Consider the following 18,478-nt stretch of genomic DNA (forward strand, 5'->3'; position numbering starts at 1 on the left):
TCAAATTACACTACCAAATAAAAAAACACAACAAAACGACACACAAACAGATACACTGAATGACTGATGAACAAACAGACCCAGTATGTGCATATGATGGACGCGAGCACAACAGAAGATTAGAGACGTATACACGGCACAGAAACAGACTTGAAAGTAGCACTGATCCTGGTACTGTGAACTTTACACCAAATTTTGCCCTTTGGAGAAATGAGGAGCTTTTAAACTGAGGCAGCTGACAGCATATAAATGGTTAATAAAGGAACACGGAGCATGTTTTAGATGCAGCTCAAGTATTGATGCAGCCTGGTGCAGACTGCTGATGGCGGAGCTGAACCATTGTGATTGAAGAGCCTTTTGTACTCAGACTTGCTGTAAGGCAGGAAATTTGTTTCGCTTTTGACTTGTGAGCGGGAAACAAAAAGCTGCTGGTCACTGAATTAATATTATGTCTCAATGTCCTGTTTATCATATTTATACGTCACCTCAGTTCAGCTGCGTTTCTTCTCTGTGGGTCAATGTTTGCGTGTGTCTGTTGATCAAGCAGCTTTTTTTTTTTTTAGCTTAGCTTTTGCAGTATAGCTAGCAGGCTAACTTTGTAATAACACTACCTATGAGTGGAAACATGAAACATGGAGCAAATTCACCACAGCAAGAGGATGCATGTTGGACATTGACCTGACAGGGATGGGAGTCTCTTTGCTAGAGGGTTTTCTGGGAACCAAATAAAAGTGAAAAAACAAAATGATGACGATGTGATCGTCCATTGGTTACAATTCACCATGGATGTTGTCATTTGCCAAAGTGGTAGGCATGGCCAAGAGCCTCGGTTACACTACAGCTAAACAGAATCATGACATGCAGGAGAATTAAAAGATGGAGAATGAAGGATTGTGCCCAAGTCAGTTGACTCAGATTTGGTTGTTAAACAGATAAACTTGAGGATGGTTTGATGAAGAGGGCTGTTGTTGATTGAGGACCAACATGGGCGCTGAAGGTTATGCGGGAAGTGGAACAAGCTAGCTAAGCTTGCATTAGCATTCACCAGCACCCGTGACCAGTCCATGGCTACAAAAGCTTAGTGTCAGGTTGTATCTTTATCCAAGACATGACACATTGTATACACGATCAAATTATGATGGGAGGCTGCAGGTGCAACATTCTTAGAGATTTGTGCATTGTTGGTATGAGAGGAAAAGTTTACCAGAACTGACGTGGAGAGCAAAGAAATCAGACTTCAAGTGGTCTGCTGGATGCATGATAGATGCATGTGTAGAGAGCAATGTGTCTCTGTCCACCAGCCATCAGTCAGTCTCATGGGCTGATATTAGCTGATTAAATCAATATGAAAGTCATCGCTTTATGCCTGCTTCATTTTGCTTATTTTTTTAAATTCAGCTTCAACAACTAATCGTGCTGCATCATGACATTACCCACCAATGTGTAAAAAAAACTTGCTCATATTTCTAGGTGGGGAAAATTCTATCACCCGAATTGTTGTTTTCATTTGCTCACTGTTTGCATCTGTTTATTATAACAAAATTCTATTTTGATTTAGGAATAAGGAACAAATACTAACTGACAACTGACCATTTCTAACAATATGCAGTCATGTAAAATATGACAATCATCACTTCAATTATGACGCATCTTTACCTGGCAGAAGACAGCTTCCCCGCCGTCTTCTCCGTGGGTTACCCTGACGATAACCATATCCCTCTGATGAGACACATCCCCTTTCAGCTCCCCCCAGAGCTCCACTTCCCCTCCTCCCTGAATATCTCTGATGAAGACCTTCCCACTCGCCAGCACGCTCAATTCCAGTTCTGTGCTGTCTTCCCTAGTGAAGCTCATCCTATGCACCTGCCTGCACAGTCTCTCCCTGACCTCCACAGAGAGGCCTGCAGGGCACAGCGAGGAGGATAGACCGAGGACCTTCCCACCTTGGCTCAGGTAGTTGAGAAAGTGAGTCTGAAGCTCAGGGGTCAGGGCTTCCTTATCTGCCAGTACCAGAAGCCTAGTGTTATCCATCCAAGGGTCACTCAGAACCTGCTGTGGTTGCAGGGGATAAATGATGTAGTTTTCCATGTTCAGACACTCTGTTAAAACTTGACACACTGCTTCAAAACGCTCCTGGCAACCACTGGTGTATATCAGAATATTTGGGGGTTTGTTACAAGTATCAAATCCACTGCTTTGACCAAAAAAACCTTTGGCATCATGTTCACAGTCATCAAGAGTCTCATCCCCACTATCCAACTGAACTGAGTTATCATCAGGAAGGTCTGGCAGGTGCTCAGTCGAGGCGTATTTGACAGAGAGGATGGTGCTGTTCTCTAGCTCCAAACATTCATGGCAGCTAGACAGGTGGAGGTGGTGTCCATGGCCCTCCATGTGGTGATGATTGCCCAGAGAATGGTCCTCGATGTCACTTACAGGTCCGAGTTCCTGGGTGCTGCAGATTGGCTCCGACCCTCTTCGCTCTTCTAGCCTCTTCTTTGCCTTTGGTGTGAGGAGAAGGCTGCCCTTGCGGGACTGTAGGTGCTGGTGGTCCACGGACAGGTGGCAAGGTAAAGGCTGACCTGTTTCAGTCTGGGTGCTGCAGAGCCGCAGAGAGGTCAGAGTCATATCACCCTTTGGGTGATGCTTTTCCAACAGTTTACTGAGAGTGGATTCTTCAAGGAGGACAGCTATGGTCATGCAAAAAAAAGAAGAAAAACAGAAAAGAAAAAGAAAAAATGAAAAGTCACACTTCCAATGAAGTAAACAAAATTTACTTTAGATACCTTTAATGTGGAGCAAACCCCTTTATTTTACTAATATGCAAGTGTGAAGTATTGAATAGAGGAAAATTAAAAGCGTGTCGAATCTCTCTCTCTCTACACATTAGGGCTGAAATGATTCCTTGAATAACTCGAGTAATTTGATTACTAAAATTCACGAGGCAAAAACCTCGTTTAATTCTTAACTGCACTTTGTTTTGCACGTCGGGGTGGGCACTGAAATTTGGTATTAAACAGCTAAATTATTTAAGACCAGTTTATTGATAAGCTTTGGTTTAAGTTTTGATATAATTTATTATCACACAGCTGCAGTGTCTCTCCTCTCTGCGTCAATGCATTTCCTGCATCAACGTGCAACACACACACACACACACACACACACACACACACACACACACACACAGTCAGCACGTTTCTCTTCCTCTCTGTGTCTGATCTGTTGACTTCATAAGCAGGATGTTTTAGTCACCCCAAAACCCAACGCGTTTACTAACTAACCATACCAGGTGTACTTATAAGTTAAAATATAAATGCATATATATATGCATATATATGTATATATACACACAAACATACATAAACATATATACATATATGACAGTCAGGCTTCACATCTACATTTTTGTTCTACGCCTGTGTTTACACTTTTGGACAGGAAATATTGCACTTTTTCATTTGTAACTTTTTAATTTGCTGTGAGGCAGCTAGCAACGATATTCTTAATAGGTGCTGTTTGGAGAGTTTTTCAGTAAAATAAATGCTGAAGAATAGGAAGTGCACAAATTTTCTCTACTTAATCTTAGTCATAACGTCACCTGTTGATTACAGGGAGTAAACCCGCGACCCCATTCCTGCTAGGAGTGCTATCTAGTTAGCATCCATTAGGTGTTCAATGTCATTTATTTGCATTTTATGGGACTTTTTAATTCCTCCACTTTTCTTTTCTTTTTTTTCTTTTCTTTCTTCACACATTTATCTGAGCCCATCCATTACTGGCTTCAATGAAGTGAAAGAATTTACCCATAAAACCTGTCGAAGCCTCGTGAAGATAAGGCATTTTAACAGAGGACATAATCAGGGCAGCATTACTGGGACGCATACCATTTTATAATAACACACCATGTTATGACATTGAAAGCTCCTCAGCACGGGAATACACAAATATCATGCAGAATGTGTACTTTTACTTTTGATACTTGAGTAAACTCAATATCAGATGATTTACAGGTTTTGTTGGAAAAGAATTCAATGAGATTCCATGGTGGCAGTGGACAGGTGTGTGCGCTTGAGGATAAATTAGACATTAAAACCAGATAAATTACATGGATTGGTGCCCCTAACGATACCAGCAGTACTGGAGGCATTTAGTACACTGGAACAGCTCCACAACACCTCAACAAGTACATTGCAACAGGTAACATTAAGATTTTGCTGTGATGGGGTCATGTAAATATAAAACGTAATTAAAGAGAACATACGGACTATCCTTGATGGCATAAGTCCTTTATCCAGCTGCAGACGATCCTCTATAAAAGCCACCCCCAACCGACTGAAGTTATCTACACTGGCCTGAGCCACTGCCCTGAAAGGCCGATCGGGACTACAGGCCACGGGGAGACAGCACTCCGACCACTTCAGCACCTGCACACAGCACACACACACACGTCATAAAACTGCAACACAAAATAAAGTGGAAAGGCTCTCAGGTTTCTGATCAGATCAGCTGATTCGACCGCTGCTCTGTGTTTGGTAAAAAAACACTACAGACATCAGAGAAATCTACAAACAGTTTAAGTCACAGCTATACAAAGAAATTATTTACATGTACATTAAAACACGCTTACATGTAAATGCTATTTCACCTTCTTTTATTGTTTACACAAAATATTTCACCCTCTGAGTAATGACCAGTCTGATCCTGATCTCTATTAACAGGTTGGTTGGATGTAGTTTAATTGTCTGGTTGTTTGGTAAAATATCTATTTTGTCATCATATTTTAGAAATGCCAAACAAGTAAAAAATGTCGCTGTGTTATAAGACATAATCAAATCATCTGCTACAGTTACTCTGCCATTCTGCTATAGTAACGTGTAAGAGTTTAACAGAATTCGGACAAGAACATCGAACTAACACATTCTACAGGGAGGCATATCTCGCTTTCCCAGCCGTACTGTGAAAACTGGGTCCTTGTTAATGGGATCAAAGTAGATCACTCTCCCTGCATCTGCTGCATCTTACACGTTTCACCCTGAACTCTCCATCATTCTTGACCTACATTCAATCATCAAACTAGCAAGTGACTAAGAGTGTCACAATCTCTACTCTCAGTTGAAAAAGGATAAAAATCGTCCATCCCGCAGGTCCGTACAAGGCAAAAACGCTCCCCGCAACAAATGGAGATGCTGCCACTTGTATATTAGCATTAGCAAGCAGTAGCTGCAGCCCAGCAACCGCGGCCGCCGCCGGAGTTGGAGACACATCACATCTACTGACGTGTGCAGAACTGCAACTTTCCAGAGTCCTGGTTCCGCATGTCTGGATTGAAGATTGGTGTGTTACTGGAAAGACTGTACTGGTTTTTGTTTTTGTTTTTTTTATACGTTTGCCATCAGCTCCTCCTCCATCCCCACTCAAACCAGATGATGGCAACGGATCATGTGACTCAGAGCAGGATGGTCACAAATACATAAACACGCGCAAACCTGATGATCCACTGGGATCCAGTCTGATGATTAATACCTTTGAATGGTTTCATGGCTGACATGCTGAGTGTAGATCACACTAAGAACACACTCTTACATGGAGATCAAATCTGACACATTGGCTTTAATAAGATACATTGCAAAAACTTTAGAATTGAAAATGCAAACTAATATGATAGAAAATTGATGACAGATTTTTACAAATCAAGATGGGACAGTCACACAGTGACAGAACATCTGTGTGATGGTTCAAAACAAAACAGAGGATCGAGAATCAAATTGAATCATGACTTTAAAAATCGAGCGTCCCATCGAAGAAGATTTGGAGAACCTACATGTGTACAGAAGAGAACAGGAGAACTCACGAGGAAGACAGTCGTGGAGGTAATGTCCCAACCCCAGAAGGAGAGTCTAGGCCTCTACTGAGGTGGAGATTAGGAATGGAAAGATTCACTAAAGACCTGATATGCTTCAGTTTTAATGTGTAAGACATGGCTTCATCCGTTGAGAGCCTGGATCAGTAAAAGACTGAAGGGCAATTGTGGATGAATCAGTTTGGTTCAGACTGTATCAACAGAGCTCAGTACGACACGCATGTGTTTTATTTCTGGCATAAGCAAACTCTTATTGCTACTGCGCCTGGTTTCCTCTCCTCCTGCAGTGCTCTACGTGCCACCCGCTGCCACCCTCGCTAAAACAATACAAGCCCTCCCCCTTCACGCTCCTCTTTAACGTCCTCACAAGCTGGTGGAAAGAAAAGATATGTCACGCACACGACTCAACATTAATGAAAGTGGGAGTGTGAACTAAGTTCAGGCGAGATGATGTTGCAACATGCGGTGATGGTGACGTGAAGCATCATGACGCCTGACCTGAGACGCCCTGTAGTCACATCTCCCTCAACTCCAAGCACGTGGGCTGAATTCATATGTTCGAGACTCACATCTGTCCTGTGGGGAATCCTTCTAGCTGGTGCTTTCCGAAGACCTTGACCAAACACTGACTTCAACTTAAGGCAGCATGTGTATTTGTGTGCGCGCATACATACTCCGATTCTGATGTGAACCAACAAATGACCAAAAAAACCCCAATGTTGTGTGCACACTTGTGAGGACACTAATGCCGTTCCTCCACTTAAAAATGCTGCTGGAAGGTCAGGACTTGGTTTTAGGGCCATGTCTAAAATTTGGTCAAGGTCATCTAGGTGTGATAACTACAGCCTGGCGAAGGGGTGAGGGAATGACCGACATCACACATCAGCCTCAGTGGGAATCTGACGCACAGAAATAATTTAGAGAAGAATGTGTGATGCCTACTTTCTTGTTGGATGTGTGTGACGCACAGAAGCCAACTCCTTGTGCTGCAGCTTCTATGATGAATGAAATATTCTCTATTCGTGGACCACAATCCACAGAAGACCCCAACAACACAGTCCATTTGCTGAGGTCATCACATACCTGGGGACAGGACAGACAGGACAGAGGTCAACAAACTCCATGGCTGTTAAACAAAGATTAACAGTTCATGAAATATTGATTACACACCCACTGGTAACCATTTGCATTGATCACAGCAACCGTCTTGTTTACAGCTGCAGTAAAAGCAGTGAAAATCAGCATTCGGAGAAAAAAATTCTGCCAAACCACCATGACGACTGAGGGGCTCTGCAGTCTGAGCCATCTGATAGGTCAGCTTACATTTTTACATCATAAAGAAAATGGAACAAGAAGGATCGTACACTTTATTGTATTTATATTGCTACAGTTTTAACAAGGTGTGGGAATTTATTTAATTCAGTAATTAATTTTGATTTAGAATTTTTTTTCATTCACGTTTTACCCAGACTGCAAGTACAAAGCCACTTCCACTTCCTGTAGGTGTGGCAGGAGCACAGCCACTACGCTGCCCAGCATTTCCTGTGGGAGTGAGTGAGGCAGTTGAGGAGGCGGCCCGTCAGAGGGCACAGAAACTTAACACACCTGGAAACTTTAGAGCGCCTGTTTGACATCTGAAGTAAATACACACAGCAACTCCGATTTTTCTGCTTTATAGAAATTAGAGCCATAAAGTCATTCGTAAATATGGAGTCTCACATGATATCAGGATACTGTGACACTGTGACCCAGGTACAGTGAGGTCCTTGCCCATACCCACGCCTACTTTTGACACTACAATTGTTTGAATTAATAAAACATTCCAGCGTTTTGCTGAAACTGTTTGATCTGTTCTAACCATTAAGAAGGTTTTTACATTGATTATCAACTTTCAGCAGCAAAAAAATCAGCCTCTAAGAAGTCACTTGATTTTTTCATACAAAACCACTATGACAGCCAGGCATTAAATCTCATCTTCTCTAAGTCTTAGATTCAAGCCAGTAAGATGTTGAGGGTCAAACTTGTTGTCATAGTTCTGTTACATTTGAAGTGCAGTTGGTTGATGAGATGGTGGGACAAGAGAGAAATGACATTTTGCTGCTTGAGAATTGTGTGGTATTTCTTTGCTGTATCAATGTTTACATCTTGTCTCATGACAAATATAATTCAAACAACAAGACAATATTGTAGTCGTTTGTGTGTGGAATAATTGACCTTTCATGGGTGGGACATTAATGTCCTCCAATCCTGGAGGTCCCCAAAACCAACAGAAACAGGCCCAGTAATTTCCTGGACACTGTCGGACAGTTGTACCTGGCGGAAGTAACTAAAAAAGAGCTCAGTTATCACACCTGAGGTTCGGTGACATTGACGGATTTGTTTCCCAGCTGAAGAAAAACGTTGTCCTCCGGTGGAGGTAGCCGTCCCGGCGGCAGAGCTGATACCGAGGCCGGGTCTGATCGGAGGCTGAAACTGAGACTGCTGCTGCTGCTGCTGCTTGTCCGCCCGGACAGTCTGTTGCGGATCAGCACCGAATAGAATTTGTGGAAGCGCACCCAAAGATAGACGTAGCAAAGTGTTATTAACATCCTAGCCGGCCCACTGCTGCAGTCCCATACCGCTCTCTTCATCTATTGACACTTCACTAACTCTGATGTCAAACAGCGATGACCACTTCCTGTAGTTCTTCTTCTTCTGTTAGGTCCAGTGGGGCGTGCGGACAATTGCTGCCTCCTACTGGTAGGAAAGCGTCAAGATACATGTAGACAGTCAAAGTGTTATTTCTCGTGTTTTTTTTCTCTCAAACGTTAGGACACAACAAGGCTTCGTTTTAACGGGAAACAGTCCTTTGACGAGACGAGACTTTCACGATTCTGGAACTCCCACATGGCACAGAACATGTTTCAAATATTTGCTACTTCAATAAACCTTACCACTAACATGTGTGTGCCATTATTTAAATATACTGTTTGTATCAACACAAATACAACATTCAATTCATCATTTAAGTAATGGAACCACACCATTGCTTTTTGCAGATGCTGTGGTCTTCTAAGCTCCATCAAGCAATGACCTGCAGTTTGCAGCCGGGATGAGAATCAGCACCTCCAAGTCTGAGGCCATGGTCCTCAGCTGGAAAAGGGTGGTTTGCCCACTTCAGGTCGGGGGGCAGGTCCTACCTCAGGTGGAGGAGTTTAAGTATCCTAGGGTCTTGTTCACAAGTGAGGGATGGATGGAGCGAGAGATTGACAGGCGGATTGGGGCAGCATCCGCAGTGATGCGGTTGTTAAACCAGTCTGTTGTGGTGAAGAGGGAGCTTAGCCAAAAGGCGAGACTCTCGATTTACCAGTCAATCTATGTTCCAACCCTCACCTATGGTCATGAGCTTTGGGTAATGACCGAAAGAACAAGATTGTGAATACAAGCGGCTGAAATGAGTTTCCTCAGCAAGGCGGCTGGGCTCTCCCTTAGAGATAGCATGAGAAGCTCCAGGACACCTCCCTCGGGAGGTGTTCCAGGCATGTCCGACCGGGAGGAGGCCCCGGGGCCGACCCAGGACACACTGGAGGGATTACATCTCTTGGCTGGCCTGGGAACTTCTCGGGATTCCCCCTGAAGAGCTGGTGGACGTGGCTGGGGAGAGGACAGTCTGGGCTTCCTTGCTGAGGCTGCTGCCCCCGCGACATGGACCAACCGGATAAGCGGAGGACGACGAGATGAGACGACAACGTCGACAACCCCACCATTTCACACCTGCCTCCTTTTCTTGCTGACTCTCACTCTTTAACCAAAAGATACATTCTTTGCTATTTCAGTCATAAATGCCTCAAACACAACAATTATTCAGTGCATACATCATGGAATTTCAATATCTCGTCATGTCTCTGAACCATTCATGATAAGAAAAAAACCTTATTCCTCAACAATTATAATGATCTGTTCGATAGATAATGCTGCCTCTTTTTAATTTTTTTCATCTTCTATATTCCAGTAAATTGAAATGTGTAACATTTTGTCTTTGTATGTCTTCCTGACCTCTTATCTGATCACTTTTATACTTACACAATATTTTTTTTTATTTTAAATCTAGAGTTTTGTCACTTGTATTTTAAGAACTGGATCAGTAGTCTGGATCAGCACCGGCTTTCATTCAGGCGAAGTTTGGGTTCGGACAGTAGAAACATTGTAGATTCGTGCTGCTTGCCATGCCCCTTGTAACTGTGGTACCTAATACACTTGCGTATCCGAGCTCCTGCTCTCTCCTCCAGATGCAATGTGGGAATCAAGACGTCCCTCAAAACGGCGCTCTGAGATCTATTTCCTGGGAGCAAGTGGGAGGAAAGTGGTGACTGATAAGGGAGAGTTGAGAAGATGCACTGAACTCTCTTCTTGGCACAAACGGCTGTCGAGGGGACAGTTTGGTGCGTTGCTGACAATGGCCACTAGATGGTGATAGAATAGTGCTGCCACTTGAGTATGACGGGGGGGGGGGGGGGGGTGATTGGGAGGAACAGGCACAACCTGAACCTAGTGGTGTGCAGTTATTGGACTTCAGTGTAAGCCACAGTTTGTCCATAACTAACACCATGTTCGAACATAAGGATGTCCATTGGTGCACATGGCACCAGGGGTTTGATGTGAACACCTGGCAGAAGAAACTATCAGGAGGATCTTCAACTCCCAACTCTGGCAGAGCTTTGACCGTATCCTGGGAGCAGTGGGGGACATTGGGTCCGAATGGACCATGTTCCACTTTGCCATTGTTGAAGCGGCTGTTGTGAGCTGCAGCTGGGGCCTGTCGTAGTCGTAATCCCCGAACTCGGTGGTGGACACTAGGGGTGCAACGGTTGACGGTGTAAAACTGAACCGTACAGTACGCCATGCACGGCTCAATACACCTTTGTGACCACCTTTAGTTTTTCGGTCTTGCAATTAATTCATTTCTAACAGCTGTGGGACACATTTGTCTAGCCAGCGCCTGCTTTCCGACTCTGCAGACAACCCCTCCTCCCCCTCCTCGCACAGCTCTGGACAAAAACCTGCCCCGCGAGTAAATATCCAACCGCTGTCAAGCACCTACTGTGTAATATGAGCCAAGCACATAGCGGAGCAGCGGCTTGTCTCACTTAAGAGCTCAGCGCAGCTCATGGCTCACACACACTGAGACGAAGAAAATAACAAAAAATATTATGGCGAGCAGAGGGGTGGAGAGACCAGAGTTTGAAGAAGCACTGGCTTCATTCAAATCTGCGGTGTGGGGACATTTCGGTTTACCTGTAAATTTTAATGATGGAGAATGGACCGTTACCTCAGGAGGGAAGTCAGTGTTGTTCCCATTGAGGGTTGGACTCCGCCAAGGCTGCCCTTTGCCACCAGTTCTATTCATAACTTTTATGCACAGAATTTCTAGGCGCAGCCGGGTGGTGGAGGTAATGACTGAAAGAACAAGATTGCAAATACAAGTGGGTGAAATGAGTTTCCTCCTCAGGGTGGCTGGGCTCTCCCTTAGAGATAACGTGAGAAGCTCCGTCATTCGGGAGGGACTCAGAGTAGAGCCGCAGCTCCTCCATGTCGAGAGGAGTCAGTTGAGGTGCTTTGGGCATCTGGTGAGGATGCCTCCTGGACGCCTCCCTCAGGAGGTCTTCCAGGCATGTCCAATTGGAAGGAAGCCTCGGGGCCGACCCAGGACATGCTGGAGGTATTACATGCTGTATATCTCTTGGCTGGCCTGGGAACACCTCCAGGTTCCCCTGGAAGAGCTGGTGGAAGTGGCTGGGGAGAGGACAGTCTGGGCTTCCTTGTTGAGGCTGCTGCCCCTGTGACGCGACCCGGACCCGGATGAGCGGAGGACGACGAGATGAGACAAGACCAACATCCAGTGTTATATACAAACAGATCAAGATATATATCATGTCATAATCAACAATCAAAAGCCATACAAATCTATTTCACTTTACCTCAACTTTTCAACCATTTGTCGCATGGCCATACTCTTGCTCCCCAGTACTCCACTTGCTTGTGTTTGTTTCAGTTTAGCTTTACGAATGTGTCCCTGCTTCCAAACATGGAAGCCTAGCAGACATCTGTGCAGAACACCAAACAGCCTTCTTTTATTCCTTCAGAGCTGTGAGCCTTTGAACCTTTGACCTTTCTTTGTTGCAGCATCCTTCACAGCATTCACACATTCTGAACACTGTTTTTTCAGCTTTAGCACTTTGTTGATACAGTACCCACCAACATCATGTAGGCTGCACCTTTCTGCATCTACCAGCCCTGTAGATGTTGAAAGATCCTGCAACTCCAGATCCACAGGCAGGGTAATGACAGGGCTTCCTGGCTGATCAAGGAACTCAGCCAGGAAAGCACGATCATCTTCTTGGTAACTACCCTTTGAAGGACATTTCAAAAACTGTGCAGTGATGACGACTTTAATTGCCAGCTTAAATTCAAGGGTGGTAGGTTTTGGTTTTCTCATCCTTATACAGTCAAAGAGATTTTCCAGGCAAACCTGGGAGAACCAAGATGTCAGGACATATGTAAAGCCCTGAGAGGGAACATCCAGAATTGATGATGTGGACAGTATGACACTTTACTGCACGGGTTTCCAGTTGCCTTTTTCCCCAATACAAATGTTCTTCATCACCCATGTAGGTGCCACGTAGTATTTTTGTTTCTTCCCTGAGAACAACCAAGATGAACTGCTGGGGATGTCAAGGGATGATTGCAGGTTCCTGGAAATGGCTGACAGATCTGTGAAATTGGTTAATGGTAATTACAGCATTGCTTTGCCTCTTAAAGACAGAAATATCAACATGCCTAATAACTGCATAATTGCTGAGCAATGCATTCTTAACCTGAGGAGGAGGTTTGTAAGAGAGCCATCATTTCACAAGGACTACATTGCAGTCATGAATAACCTCATAGCAGGTGGATTTGCAGAGAGAGTGCCAGATACAGATTTGGAGCACAGTGATGGTAAGATTTGGTATATCCCTCATCATGGGGTATACCATCCTCAAGAAAACAAGCTACGTGTCGTTTTTGATTGTGCAGCATCATTCAAAGGGGCCTCACTTAATGCACATCTCCTGCAAGGACCAGACCTCACAAGCACATTGATTGGTGTCTTAACCAGGTTCAGAAAGGAACCCATTGTTCTGATGTCTAACATTGAGGCTATGTTTCATCAGGTCCAAGTTCCAGAGGAAGATGTAGACTTGTTACGTTTTCTATGGTGGCCCAATGGAGACTTTAGCCAGTGTACGGTGGAATACAGGATGGTTGTCCATCTGTTTGGGGCTACATCTTCTCCAAGTTGTGCTAATTTTGCTCTCCGGAGGTGCGCTGAAGACAACAAAGAGCTCTTCAGCCAGCAGGTGATTGAAACCATTGTGCACAGCTTTTATGTTGATGATCTCCTTGTTTCATTGGCCTCAGAACAGGAAGCTATATGCCTGTATGAAGACCTAAAAGGGCTATGTGCTAAAGTGGGGTCTGTGGAGCAAGACACGTCCTGGACACGTCTCTTAAGAGTGATGGCTTGGATACTGAGACTTAAGGCCTTGTTATTGGTTATCAGGGAAAGGAAGGAAGTGAATGCACAGTTTCCTCAGCCTGCATCACACATCAAGCAGCACAAGGATGTTAAGATGAGTCATGGGCTGCGTCTGAATTGCCAAGTGGCAACCTACGTCCTACTGCTACGACCTACCGCTACAGCCTACTCCTACAACCTAAATACGGCAGTACCATTTGGACACCCTAGAGGATTGGTGGTGAAGCACGACCTCTGCTGGCATAGCACAGATACCACAATTAGGTAGACAGCACCAACGAAAGCCCCCACCTGCTGGCCTGGCTGTTGTACTGCACTCCACTCTGAGCGCACCTTTCACTCATTTTCTATTATTAAGCACATTAACACACCTGCAAGTCCTAACAATGACTATAAATGTAGTTGCCTTAGCAGTGGCACATTTACTGTCGAAAGCATCATGTCTGCTGTAGGGCAGTTTCTGATGTCAGGGAGGACTGCACGGCAATGCCGGGCCAGGGCCCGCAGACGGCTCATGTTTCAGGGTTTATTGAATGTCTTTGCAAAGGTAAGCTATGACATGAAGTGCAACATTTGAGAGCTTTGAAGTCCTCCTGTTATAGCTTTCCTTTCACTGGTATATTTTTGTGGTTAATGTACACACCTACAGAGATACACTGACACAGCAGTCACAAATCAGTGCTATTTGTCATATAGACCTGTAACACAGCCTATCCATGTTTCTTGTTCACCCAAGGGAGTAAAAAAAAAAACCCTACGTAGTGTTTAGGACGTGTTGGAGTGTCTGAGGTTTGGCACCTGCAAACCAGATGTTGTCATCAGCGTAGCCGAGAGCACAGCCGTTGTAATGACTTTACAACATTCACTCAATATAATGATATTATTCCACTGACTTATTGCCACTGACATTCCAGCGTGGACCCCGCGGCCCATACTGCCAGCTGAACACCACCGTGCCCATCATTCAGCAATTTTTGGATGACACAGTGGACCTGTGCCCCAACCTTCGCCTCTCTCGTAAGTCCCTTGCTGCATTGACTGCTGCCCTTGACCTCAGTGTGACCTGTGGCTGGACAAAGGACATTGAAGTTCCTGTTTTTGTTTTTTGGCTGGCCCACGCTACATCCTACAGGTTGATGTGTACGGCCATTGACATACTGTATCAAAATCTACTGTGCACGACATAGTCCACAGGGTCAGCAAGGCTGTCATTGCCATCCTGGGCCACACCATCCACTTCCCCACTCCCAACCAGCTGGAGAACATCGGCGCTGGATTCAGTTACCTTGCTGGTTGTCCAGCTTTTGGGACAGTAGCAGGGGCAATTGGTGGCTGCCATGTGCGAGTCAAGCCACCAGCTGCACATCGGCAGGACTACCTGAACCGCAAGCTGTTCTATTCAATCCAGCTCCAGGCCATCTGCGACCACCAGGGGAGGTTTTATGATGTGTGTGTGGGCTTCCCTGGGTCTGCACATGATGCCCGTGTGCTGCGGAACAGCCTGGTGTACTACAGGCAGCTGTACCCTCCGGAGGGCTGGTGCATTCTGGGGGATGGAGGCTACCCCTGTTTGGCAGCACCCATCTGCCTCCTGACGCCTTACCGGGAGCCTGTGGGAAACCCAGTGCAGGCCAGGTTCAACGCAACACATGGGAAGGCCAGGAATGTCATAGAACGGGCTGCAAACAGCTGACGCTTGTATTTCATCAGAATGGGAGACTGTTGGTGGCGCAAATTTGGATTGCGCGTCCACAAGTTTTTCGGGGACGAAGAAGAAGTCCGCGGTGCATTGTGGGCCATAGGTAGCTCCGTAGGATGCACCTGAACCGACCTATGATGTGGGGGTGTTTAGGCTGAAATTTAGGTTGCGAAGTAGGTCGCTACTTGCGCCAGTTGTGGTTTCGGACAGCCTACGACCAACTCTGCGACCTACGATCCGACCTACTTGGCAATTCGGACGCAGCTATGCATGGCACAACTACAGGACAAGATCTGTATGAAGAGGTATCCAGATGTGTAGATGAGATGGATCTGCCTTGGGAAAAACTCATGGGATTGACAACAGACGGAGCACCTGCGATGTGTGGGCACAGGAGTGGATTGGTGGCAAGGATGCGAGAGAGGATGTGGGAGGAAGACGTCACAGGTGAGCTGACAGCTTATCATTGCATCAAGGCAAAACCTTGACAATGGAGCATGTAATGGGCATCATAACGCGAGTAGTTAACTTCATCAGAGGCAAAGGTTTAAATCACCGCCAGTTCAAGGCATTTCACTGCTCAGAGCTTCACCCCGAAAACATTGATGAACTTGTACAAAACACGACACCACCAAGTATCAGGCTCAGCCTCAAACAAGTGAGCATCACAGAGCAGTAACGTATTTTCAGCTTTTAATTTAATTATAATTTTACTTTTTTTTTCCACAAGACGTGTTTTTTCTTTGAAGGAAGTATTGTTTTGTCTGCCATATTTTTGTATTTTATTTTATTTATTTGATTGGTAGGATCATAGGGCAGCACAGTAATACATTTTCAGTTTGTAATGGATGCAATTTCATTTCTGTATTTATTTTGATATTCTGTTTTTGAAGGTCTTTTCCTTTTTTGCTGTTTTCCCTTGAAAACATTGGTTTATTTAAATGTCTGATTCTGTGTATTTGTTGTCTTTACATTTGTGGCAATGCATGTGGAAATGTTGCATAAGAAATGGAGTTGCCACTTACCCTCCAGTCTCTTGGCTTAAGCGTGGGTGGCGGCAACAATCCCCCCCACAGAGGTGCTGCCCATGACTGCCGCCACCCGCTGCTCAAATTCCATCAGGTACCCCTCTCCCTGACCCTCACCTGTCTGGCTCGCACTCCTCCGGAGGGCAGCAGTACGCCACTTGACCTCCATCTTGAGGTCATGTTCGTGTCATTTTCCATATTATTTAAATTTAGATTTACACCAATTGATTATTGAAGTTATTGCATTTAGTGATTGCGCTGTGTTGAATTTAGTCCTACGTTTAGCTTGCATTGTTTAGGAAGTTAGAACTGCAGACATGCATTAGAAATAGAGAGGAAATCTTTCAGAGCGCTAGCAGTGGTGCAAGCTGATGACGTAGTTATGCTCGCGCAGGTTTAGTGAGGAAAACTGTGCTTTGTATCACTTTGATTGTTCAGTGAAGAAGGAGCCAACACTTTTCTACTGTCGTCATAAAACCTCAAACACGCGTAGCAACTCGTTCTTTCCGTCATTAGAAGTGGTTAAGATGTATGAACATGATGATAAACAACACTGGTGATAAGAAGGGAACTTTAGCCAATAACAGGTCAAACCACTTTTTTTTTTCATCTCCGCGGGGGTGCGTTGCTCCGAACCCACCGCGTTCACCCTCTCGCACTTCTTATCCCACTCACAACGTTTATTGTTTACACTGACACCACTCACTGGACAGGCTGCCAAACAGAATCTGCTGTCTCTCCTCCACCTCCCCAACCAGCACCTCCAGCTCGCACGCCGTGAACCTCCTTTTCTTTGACATTATTTTGCGAGCGTAGACAGCGGACACCTTATTTAAATGAATTTGCGTATTTATAGGTGGGCGTAATGGGGGTGGGCCCGGTCCTCCGACATCTGCACTCAATTCCACGCTGATTGGGATGTATAAAGGAAACGTGCATGGATTCTGTGGTGTGATCTGTTTGGATACACTGTGCAATAGTTTGGCCCAGACACCCCTTTGTATTTGGTAAGGTCCATTGGCCCGCACATGTTAGATGGGTGCGCAGTGCTTGAGTGGTTGGCCACATTATCTCAGACAAGGGAGTGAAGTCCAATCCGGCCAAAACGTCAGCTGTCAGAGAGATGGCTGAGCCGACAAACGTCAGTGAGTTGCGCAGCTTCCTAGGCATGTGAACCAGCTGGGAAAACTTGTGCCGCAGCTAGCAGAGAAGGGGGGGGGGGTGACACGTCTTCTGCTACTAAATGGCAATACCTGTGACTGACGCACTTTTGCGCTTACTATGGGTTTTTCCTTAAGTCTGAATTCTTGCTTGTGTTGTAGGTCGCTTTGGACAAAAGCATCTGCTAAATGAAATCGTAGAATTGTAGAAGGACAAAGCCCTAAGGGACCTGATTTCAAAGAATAATTGCTGGGTCTGGGGAGCTGACAAAGTCCAAGCTTTCAAAAGACTGAAAGAGGAGCTCTCATCCACACCTGTGCTGGCGCTATAGGACCCAAAAAAGGAGACTAAGGTGTCGGCGGACGCGTCTTCCTTTGGGTTGGAAGCGGTGCTTCTGCAAAAGTGGAGTGATGAATGGAGGCCTGTAGCCTATGCATCACGTTCTCTTACAGCTGTGGAACAGAGGTACGCACAGGTCACCCACGTGGGCATGTGAACACTTCAGAGACTTCCTATTCGGACAGCACTTTGAATTAGAGACTGATCACAAGCCTCTGCTGAGTCTCCTGGGGGCTCAAGCCTTGGACACTCTGCCCATACGCATACAGTGCTTCAGGATGTTGCTCATGGGATACTCATACACAATGTCTCATGTTCCCGGAAAGAACCTGTGGACAGCCGACACTCTGTCGCGTGCTCCGTTGCGTGCGGAAACAACATGCGCAGACAACGAGTTCATGGAGAGCACAAATATCTATGTGGACAGCATCATGGACAATCTTCCGGTGAGTGCCATGTACATGGACACACTGAGAGAGAACCTCAGGGCCGACAGTATGCGCTCTGCCATCATGAAACTGTGTCAAGATGGTTGGACTGAAAACAGTTCCTGTGGCGGTGTCCTGAAGCTGTACTGGGTGGAACGTGCCTTTCTCACTGTCCACGATGGTCTCCTGTTAAAGGGGGCAAAGACTAGTTATTCTGTCAGCCATGCGGAACGACGTCCTAGCTAAGCTACATGAGGGTCACCAGGGAGTGGTGAAGTGCCGGGAGCGCGCAAGACAAAGTGTGTGGTGGCCTGGCTTAAGTCAACAACTCAATGAACTGGTCCAGAAATGTAGAAGGTGCATTAAGGAGTGCACAAACCACATCGAACCACTCATGCCCTCGTAGCT

At 45.4% G+C, this 18,478-nt stretch overlaps 1 protein-coding gene across 3 annotated transcripts in view; it reads right to left on the reverse strand.

The window, feature by feature from the left end:
- hlcs (holocarboxylase synthetase (biotin-(proprionyl-CoA-carboxylase (ATP-hydrolysing)) ligase)) overlaps window positions 1-8,543 on the reverse strand; it is a 32,237-nt gene extending 23,694 nt beyond the window's left edge. For 2 of the 3 annotated variants that reach the window (XM_086226219.1, XM_086226221.1), the window contains exons 1-4: window positions 8,212-8,543; window positions 6,803-6,943; window positions 4,262-4,424; window positions 1,657-2,690 (exon numbers count right to left, since the gene is read on the reverse strand). In XM_086226219.1, coding sequence (XP_086082345.1) covers window positions 1,657-2,690; window positions 4,262-4,424; window positions 6,803-6,943; window positions 8,212-8,490 — 1,617 coding nt within the window. In that variant the 5' untranslated portion in view covers window positions 8,491-8,543. The remainder of the gene's footprint in view (window positions 1-1,656; window positions 2,691-4,261; window positions 4,425-6,802; window positions 6,944-8,211) is intronic. The other variant, XM_086226220.1, reaches the window with a different exon arrangement.
- Window positions 8,544-18,478: the final 9,935 nt, after the last annotated feature.

The sequence above is a fragment of the Aulostomus chinensis genome, chromosome 15, assembly GCF_037954235.1.
Source record: "Aulostomus chinensis isolate RoL2024-O1b breed Wild chromosome 15, RoL_Achi_v1.0, whole genome shotgun sequence".
NCBI classification, from domain to species: domain Eukaryota; kingdom Metazoa; phylum Chordata; class Actinopteri; order Syngnathiformes; family Aulostomidae; genus Aulostomus; species Aulostomus chinensis.